The sequence below is a fragment of the Austrofundulus limnaeus genome, unplaced genomic scaffold, assembly GCF_001266775.1.
Source record: "Austrofundulus limnaeus strain Quisiro unplaced genomic scaffold, Austrofundulus_limnaeus-1.0 Scaffold140, whole genome shotgun sequence".
In the NCBI taxonomy this organism is placed as follows: domain Eukaryota; kingdom Metazoa; phylum Chordata; class Actinopteri; order Cyprinodontiformes; family Rivulidae; genus Austrofundulus; species Austrofundulus limnaeus.
Window position 1 is genome coordinate 926,917 of NW_013952542.1, and position 9,342 is coordinate 936,258.

Sequence of the window (9,342 nt, forward strand, 5' to 3'; positions counted from 1 at the left end):
AGATTCTAGAAATTAGAAAAAATTGAGTCAAATCAAGTGTTTCAAGAATCTTACCAAGTAAAATTTTTTTACGCCATTGGCAGACATTTTTGACTTAATTTGATTCAAATTTTCAGGCTAACAAGACAAATAATCTTACACATTCTGAAAACAAGATTATTATTCTTACACAATCAGTTCTTGTTTAGTAAATCAGTCTCATATCATGATCAAAAAGACTTTCTGGCTGGATATAAGATTTTAAAACTTGGTTAGGTGGACATTTTATTGCAGACACTTTCTTCTGGTCTTCGCGGTCGACAAAGGACCCGGCCCACGTCGACTGGGTCCTTCAAAGGATGCAGCCCCTGAATTTGGACACAGTGAACATGTCAAATCGACTCAGTCACAGATATTTATGTATCGGCTGAAGTCAGTTGCCTGTGGCAGCCATCTTGAATCAGGGTTGAGTCCAAAGGTTCGTTCATCTCATCAAAAGTTCTTCAGTAGTTCAGTTTGCCTTTCAGCGAATGTGATCCCTTTAAGATGTCGGGACACGTAGGCAGAGGACATGCTGAGTTGGTGGGCCGGTACACGTGCTGSGGGGTAGGAAGGTGCAGGCCAGTGGGACATGCATTCACTAAGACTGGGTTACTGGAACTGGTAGTTAGTGGCTATTTGCGGCCTTCCATGAGTATGTGAGGAGACAGAGGGGTGTGTGAGGGGAGAGAGAGGGTGAGGGACTAGACTCAAAGTTTCAAACACACCTGCAAACTCGATTAAGTCTAACGTGCGACAGACATACCTCGGCCGAGGCCAGTGACGTCACCTCCATCAGGTTTTCGGCACGGAAGGCGAACACTGCGGCAGCAAGAACTGTAGGGGGGGAGTAAGGCCGTCAGGGAGGAAATACTCACAATCAAAAACAGTGGAGAAAATAGACAAWTAGAAATGACTTACCTGCAACAACCTCCAGTGAGTTATATCCAAGGATTCGATCCCAAAGAAGCAGCAGCTGATCAGTGGAGAGGTACCCAGAGAAGGCTCGCACAATCCACTTAAAGGCTATACGCAGGCTGAGGACCAGAACAAACACATCTGCAATGAGCTGAAATTATTATCAGGTTACTGGCTGTGGACGATCAGGTCCTGCGCTCAAATTAAAGACTCCAAAACTGAGAGGAAGCTGTGATCCCAGCCTTGAACACAAGATGGCACCAGCTCATCAGGTTTGCACTGAAACCAGACCATGACTGTGCATAAATCACATCKGTACAAGTGTAAAATATATGGCATAAAGGCCAAAATAGATGCTAAAAATAATCATTAGTGTTTCATGAGAAAGCAAGATGCCTGTCTTTGTACATCTTTGCACTTTTCTGGTGATGAAATACCCCCCTCAGGTTATTTGCTCTTTAGCAATGATGCCAAACCTTACAGCTCCTCTACATGAACCCACAGAGGACAGAGGCGTCGACTCACGGCTGAGCCTCGATCTGTCGAAGGTGGTAGAAGAGCTGAGGCAGGTGGGTCTGGAGCAGCCGCTCAAACTGCAGGCAGAGGGACACGATGCCCTGCAGGAGCAAACGTGCAACAGTGTGAGAAAAAATGTAGAGGTAGAGAAAGCTCTTTTAATTCTAGGGTTTTATGCATCAGGTCATAATWAAAAAATGATTTGGTCTTTAATCGCTTCGAATTCTAAAATGGTTTAAACTTGAGTTTGTATTTTGGTTACTTTATTTTATTGTTGTTGTTTTTTTTACTTCATTTTTTTATTGTTTAAAACATAATTTTCCCATATTTTGTATGATTGTTCTTTTCTGTTGTGTTAGCTTGGCTATATTGTAAATGAGGATGCTACATCATAAGTCTGAGTTCAAAAATAAACAAATTACTTTGTCTTGTATTCTTTGCGAATAGGACAACAATGTTCTGAGTTTGACATTTAGCAGCCTTACTGAAGGAGAGGAAGAGATGGAGTGCAGTCTGAAGAAGTAGCGGATGTACATTTCCCGAAAGACACTGTACAATTTGGATGGCTCATTGTACAAGAAACACAAGGGCGCCACTGAGGGACAAACATACACAAAGACACTTGTAAACTCTGTACGTCAGACTCTTTATGGCTTTATATCCTGCTCGTTCAGACAAAACTGTACTCACCGTACATTGAAAACCCATGGAAAGGAATTACTCCTGTTCAAACRAGACATTCATTTTAGTTTAGATTCTCAACAGTCTCGTGTGTAGTTTAGAAACATTTATTCTTTATTAAATTGATGCAAATGTCTGAATGGAAGCTCACCATTTGGAGGATAAACAACAACATGCTCCTCGTCTCCCACTGTTCTCGAAAGACAGACGCACAAACACAACAACCGTCAACATTTAAAATTGGTTTTACTTTAGCATGCAAAGCTGTCTGCTTAATGCCTAAAGGTCTGCACTACACATAGCAAAGAAGCTTTTATTTTCTCTGCCCCATCTTTCTACAACTTCAAGATCTGACCTCAGTTCTTCTGTCTTTTTGCTTATTTCTGAACTTTTTTCCTTTATTTGAGCAAGAACTTATTATAGAACCAACCACTGAAGATCTCAGTGGGGCTCACCAGATTAAATAAGAGGGTAAGCAAAAATAGAATAAATATAAAAACAGGAGCCAAAATGTCTTCCTGGATCTCACCGTGAAGGAAGGATTTGGGAGGCATGGCGCTGTTGTAATTGAAGTGCTCCAGGACGGCGGTGTCTCGAGAGAAACATAAGAGCACCTGGAGGAACAAACACACACACACACACACACACACACACACGATTGGTGTTAAACATTTAGAAGACTTTAAAAAGACTTTCAGGAAGACTGGAGAAGATCAAGGCCACTAAAAAGCACAGCAAAGTCTGGTTTCTTGGAGGGCAAGTAAAAAAAAGTAGTGCTTTAAAACTTTTACACAACACTACAGGTTGATGGTTTTGTCTGTCAGGATGTCAGACTGGGATCTGGGGAATTTGGAGATCAGGTGGAAACCTCATGGGGACCATTTTCCAAACAAACACAGCCTTGTGGAGACCCAACGCTCCTTATAAGGACCAAAGCCTGGTCCCCACAGGTACAATGCTGATTTTGGGTCGGGGTTAGGTTTAGGACCAAGCTGTGAATTGAGTTTAGGTTAGGTTTAGGGTTGGGTGTGTACTGGGGTGGTCAGGTTTTAGGTAAATGTTCAGGTTTAGGCTGTARAAATTACTGGAAAATGAATGGAAGTCAATGCATAGTCCCCATGTGTATAGAAAATCCAATGTATGTGTTAGAGAGTGTGTGTACTTGTTTGCGTTTGTTACCCATTTAGGACTGTTTCTGGTGTACACACCTACCTTGTCAAGACTAGTAGTCCTTATGGGGACCAAAGACCAGTTCTAATAGGACGGACCACCATTTTTGGGTTGGGAGTTAGGTTTAAGACCGAGGTGTGAATTGAGTTTAGGTTGAGTTTAGGGTTAGGCATGTACCAGGAGGGSGTCAGGTTTAGGGTAAGGGGTCAGGTTTAGGCTATACAAATGGATGGAAGTCAATGAATGGTCCTAATATAGTGAAATACAAACTTGTGTGTGTCTGTGTGTTACATCCATGTATCATGAATGCCCAGTACCTAAGGTTTTTGTGCAGCAGTCTTATTGCCTGTGGATGGGATAATGTGGGTAATGTTCTTTTTATTAGTTCTGGTGCCGGTGAAGGCTTCACGCGACCTCGCTTCCTCTTAGGTAAGAGTTCTACTCGAGCGGTGCACCTGGAGCCAGGAGGTCAGGATGTACTGAAGCAGACTGAACTGAGCTTGGAGCGGTAACTCAATTTACAAAATGAGTGTATGAGAAGAAGTTTTTTTTTTTCATCAAAGTCAGATTTCTGTTCAGTTTTATAAAAGTGATATTTTCTACCCGAGGAAAACGTGTTGGAAGAAGGAAACCAACCTTTCACACAGACTCTTAAAATGCCTGTGACGTGCCTATCCTTCAAATACAAAAAGTCAAAGAAAACTTCTTTATTCTTAAAAAACTGGCATAATACACATGATTTTACACATTTTGTCTCATAACTAGCCTATTTTATTTTTGGATTTGGCTCAGCCAAAGTGAAACAGGAAGTGACATCAAAGGAGAACTCTTTAACAAAATAAACTCTCTGGTCTTTGTTTATTAAATCAATATTATTTAAAGGGATCCCTGATTAGTTGTAACATTACTTTATTTGATAAACATTTATTTTAACTGTAAAAATAAACACTGTAAAAATACTGTAGGCTGTTTAGTTTTGTAATTTTTTTTAAATATACAGTATTTTAACACGAACTGAGCGATTTTATTTACACACAAAGCATTCTGGGTAAATGATGACATGGATAGGTGTGAGCGGGTTATATCCACCCTGAAGGTTAATCTTGGACAATATCTGATGATCGACTCTTTTAAATGAAACCAGAGAGCGTTGACAGAGAGGAGAAGGTAGAAATGACTCAGCCTGKAACTGAAAATATRGATGGAGGACAACAGAGCTGCTTCATGGAAGAAGAACCTCAGCTTAGCCTGTTAGCCTTTGCACTAGTGCCGACACTATCTCCATATATATGTATAAGCCTGGCGCTAGCGCGACAAGCAAGCTAAACTGAGGTCCTCCATCCATATTTTCAGTTACAGGCTGAGTCATTTCTACCTTCTCYTCTCTGTCAACGCTCTCTGGTTTCATTTAAAAGAGTCGATCATCAGATATTGTCCAAGATTAACCTTCAGGGTGGATATAGCTCGCTAGCAGCCTTGCACCGAGGACCTATCCACGTCATCATTTACCCAGAATGCTTTGTGTGTAAATAAAATGGCCCAGTCCGTGTAATATATTTTTAAACTTTTAGTCAGAATTCCTGACACAGTGGCAGAGAGAGAGACAAAGAGGGTGACAAAGACAGGTGTGAAAAACAATCCCGCTCAGTCTTGTTTTACTACTTTCTTCTTTTTTTCAGGATAATTGTGGACTGAAGCCTCGTTGCAGACGGGACAGATAAGCCAGTCCCAGTGCGTACACTTAAAAACTGTAAGTTATGTGTCAACATGTGCTTTACAAACTGTAGATTTAAGTATTGTGGACGAAACAGGGACTATCAAAATAAATTAATCAACATGACACCTTCCCTTGGGGTTGTTTAAAAGTTGTGTTTATTTATTCTTTAGAACTTCAGTGCCCTAAAATAACTGATACAAAATGTTTTTTTATTAATTTGTTCAGTAACATTTACCTTCTGAAGACACCCTGCTTTGTTAAATCCAGGTAAAGCGAAGCTACATGGTGTCTTTGCAAACATTAAACTGCTTCGTCAGCAATTAATTCATCTTCAAAAACGAGAGAGAAATTCATGCAAACACATCTAAACAAGCACATGTCAAGTGGCCAACACATGGCTCCTCATCAAACACTTCTAGGAAATGACACTTGGGGTTTTTCTCAGAAACCTTAGATAATTAATAGCCATATAAGCTTTAGAATAACATCCTGACATAAGTGGATTCTTTCACCACCTGGTGAGTCTGCCATTAGTCAATATTGGCCAGGGGGTTACTGGAGATCTGTTCTTGATACACCTGCTGTGCTCATTCGTGAGCCGCCAAGGAGCATGACAGGCAAACRGATAATAAATAAATGCGGTGCCAAGCGTATAAACATGTTTATCTGTYGTGTATCAAAGACAAATAGAGCAGAGACTACCGGAGAAGCTGATTTTCCCCAAGTCATATCCTTGTCTAGACTGATTGTGTAACAGTAGATAAAGCTTGAACGCTCTCAGATTGGAAGTGTCATTAAGTATAAATATTTACAACAATCAAACCCTAGGAGATGCTTGAACTGTCACTTTCAGAAACTTGGTTTAATTTATGGACAGTAGACTGTTAATGGAAGCAGACAAACGCCATCGTTTTCACTACCAGATCTGGCAAAATGAAAAATAAACTCCCAAATTACTACTGACAAACAACTGTGTTGACAAGATTCCATTTTACGTAGGTAGAGATTGTGGAGGGAGAACTCTTTAAATAGACAAAACAAGCCTTACCTGGTAGAGGAAATCTTCAAACACGAAGTAGTAGTCGTCGTTGCTAGCGGTGAGCTTCACGTCCTGAACAAAATAAGAGCTCAAATTTTAATTTTTGTTCAACTGTAGCTTGATGGTAAATACGACGGTGTATTAGGGCCACACAACAAGATTTTTTTATTACGAGAATAAAGTCATTATTATGAGAATAAAGTCGTAACATTACGAGATTAAAGTCATAATATTACGACATTAAAGTCATAATATTATGAAAATAAAGTCATAATATTACGACATTAAAGTCATATGAAAATAAAGTCATAATATTATGAGAATAAAGTCGTAATATTATGAGATTAAAATCAAAATATTATGAGAATAAAGTCGTAACATTACGGGATTAAAATCATAATATTATGAGAATAAAGTCATAATATTATGACACTAAAGTCATAATATTATGAGATCATAATATTATGAGAATAAAGTCATAATATTACGACACTAAAGTCATAATATTATGAGATCATAATATTATGAGAATAAAGTCATAATATTACGACATTAAAGTCATAATATTATGAGATCTAAAGTCATAATATTATGAGATCATAATATTATGAGAATAAAGTCATAATATTACGACATTAAAGTCATATGAAAATAAAGTCATAATATTATGAGAATAAAGTCATAATATTATGACATTAATGGCATATGAAAATAAAGTCAATATTATGAGAATAAAATCGTAATATTATGAGATTAAAGTCATAATATTATGAGAATAAAGTCGTAACATTACGAGATTAAGGTCATAATATTATGAGAATAAAGTCATAATATTCTAAGATCAAAGTTGTAATACTAAACCCTTTACACAAAAAGGCATGTAGTTAACGCTGCATTCAAATGAGGAATGTTGAGCAACTTGTCAAATTATACTTTAATTTTGCTTAAAATAAATAGTTGATCTTTTAGCACATTAGCATCAAATTATCAGCAGCAGGACTTGGAAATTGTGCAAATGACTACGTACATGATAAACTGAAGCTGTATTGTAATTAATGGATGCATTGACAGATTTAGTCGTCACAAAGCTAATTTGGATGAAGCAAATTATTCTAACAGTGACCCAGCTAAGTCATCACGGGCTACTTCATAAAGAGACGTATGGCTGTCCACTGAAGGTGTGAGGAAAATAGGGAGGAAATGAGGAACAGAAAATGGACATGTCATGTAAGATTGACTTTTTTTCTCGCAATATTACGACTTTATTCTCATAATATTATGACTTTATTCTCGTAATAATTATAAAAAAATATCTTGTTGTGTGGCCCTATTTTAAGGTTGTGATACTCAGAAATGTTTAACAATGCAGGTCAAAAATAAAAAAATAATTACAAAAACTATGTAGGCACTCACCTTGTAGATGAGGTTATCAACCAGCAGGCTGTGTTGTATGACTCCAGCCTTCAGTTGTTCGTAATGCATCACATCCTGAAAATGCAGATTTAACTTGTTTTATGTCGGGAATAACTTGAACAACATCCTGAATATGGTATAAGAGATATTAGAAGGTTGGCAAAACATTTAGTAAAGTCCAACTTGAACTTTTCTTAATTAAATTTTGAAAGGTTTCCATCAACCTTCTTCTCTAAAAGTCATTTGAAACTTATGTTTGCAAGAAACTAGGCTATGACTTTGCCAGACTTTTATTTTGAAGAGGATTTGTAAGCTTTGTTTTGAAACTCTAGGTTAAAACTCAGCCTTGAACTCAAGCGTCAATCAAACACTCACATGGCAAAGATTGGTCTGGCCCAGTTCTGGTCCACACAAAGCACTAAACCGTGGGGTGTCAAACTAAGCTACCCTGCACRTTTCCCTTGTTTCTCTGCTCCAACACACCTGATTCAGAGAATCAGTTACCTATTTAAATTCTGCAGAAGCCTGTTAATCACCCATTCATGCAAATCAGGTGTGTTTGAGCAGAGAAACAAGTAAACATGCTGGATAATGGCCCTTGAGGACTGGATTTCGACACTTGTGCTTTAAACCCTCGGCTCATATGTTACAAAGAAAAGCCAAAAGGCAGAAATGTCTCTTTTGATTGTAAAGGTTGCAGACCCCCCTATCAGACTCTGTGATTTTACAAGGATTTTGGTTGTGAACATTTTAAGGTTTTTCCTAACCAGTACCGAAAGTACGAGAAGTAAAAAGATTCTCATTCGTGTAATATTTTCACAAAACTAGCTTAATCAACTTTAGGGCTTCTCGTCGATGTTAGCGAGATGAAACGAAGCCTAACGGAGGGGCTGCTGTGTTTCCGAGCRTGTGCTTACACTCAAAACGTGTCTCCGGTTTGAGGCAGGTCCGAGCAAAGCAATAAAAATGTCAACTGCGACAGTTCGGAAGCCTCTTGACGATGATCAGCGCCGCGGACGTTGAGAGCAGAAACGGAAGGAGGCACGTTTGACAGCTGAGGGAAGGAAAGYCGAAACCCACCGTGGCTACGTGGACCGCATCAGCCGAAGAGTTCAAACAGAGTCTGCTAAAAGACCCGACGCTGGTTGTTTATCTTACTGGAGAAAAGTGGAAACATGGGCCCCAACAAGGCGATATATTTCTTTAAATATCAGAGGTAATAGCTGCTCATGCTTGAAGTGGTGTGTGAGACAGAGGGAATTGTTGCACAGCTCATCTGTCACACTCTGTTTAATGTGCAGCTCAAGTCCTGCTGACACTTTCCAGATCTTTCTGTCGCTTTAAACAAATCAATCCTCTAATCACATCATTTGTTTTCTGGACTTGGCATCAGCAGAGGGGTCTGGACTGAGTTTTGAACAGGCCTTTGCCACATGGACAGGCAGGCAGGCGTACTGTTTGGGCAAATGGAGCGAAAGCATTTGATTATCCTAACATTTGTACATGCAGCTGTGACCAGCCAAGATAAACAGCATCATGGTAAATACAGAGAAAACATAGATCTGTTGGTGTTACAGCGGGTAAAATAAGTATTGTACACGTCACCATTTTTCTCAGTAAATATATTACTAGAGGTGCTAATGACATGAAATTTTCATCAGATGTCGGTAACAACCCAAGTGATCCATACATACAAAGAAATCAAACCATAAATGTCCAGAAATGAAGTTATTTGTAATAATGTGGAATGGCACAGGGAAAAAGTATTGAACACATGAAGAAAGGGAGGTGTAAAAAGGCATGGAACAACCTTATTGTTGCAAAGCATAATGATGGCATCGGTTACAGAAGAATGTCTAAACTTCTGAAG

At 38.9% G+C, this 9,342-nt stretch overlaps 1 protein-coding gene across 1 annotated transcript in view; it reads right to left on the reverse strand.

Moving 5' to 3' along the window:
* Positions 1 to 9,342, reverse strand: part of tbc1d19 (TBC1 domain family, member 19) — a 26,622-nt gene that overhangs the window by 3,680 nt on the left and 13,600 nt on the right. The window contains exons 12-20 of the mRNA XM_014016176.1: positions 7,473 to 7,547; positions 6,069 to 6,131; positions 2,663 to 2,747; positions 2,285 to 2,323; positions 2,143 to 2,175; positions 1,938 to 2,047; positions 1,462 to 1,553; positions 940 to 1,055; positions 785 to 855 (exon numbers count right to left, since the gene is read on the reverse strand). Coding sequence (XP_013871630.1) covers positions 785 to 855; positions 940 to 1,055; positions 1,462 to 1,553; positions 1,938 to 2,047; positions 2,143 to 2,175; positions 2,285 to 2,323; positions 2,663 to 2,747; positions 6,069 to 6,131; positions 7,473 to 7,547 — 684 coding nt within the window. The remainder of the gene's footprint in view (positions 1 to 784; positions 856 to 939; positions 1,056 to 1,461; positions 1,554 to 1,937; positions 2,048 to 2,142; positions 2,176 to 2,284; positions 2,324 to 2,662; positions 2,748 to 6,068; positions 6,132 to 7,472; positions 7,548 to 9,342) is intronic.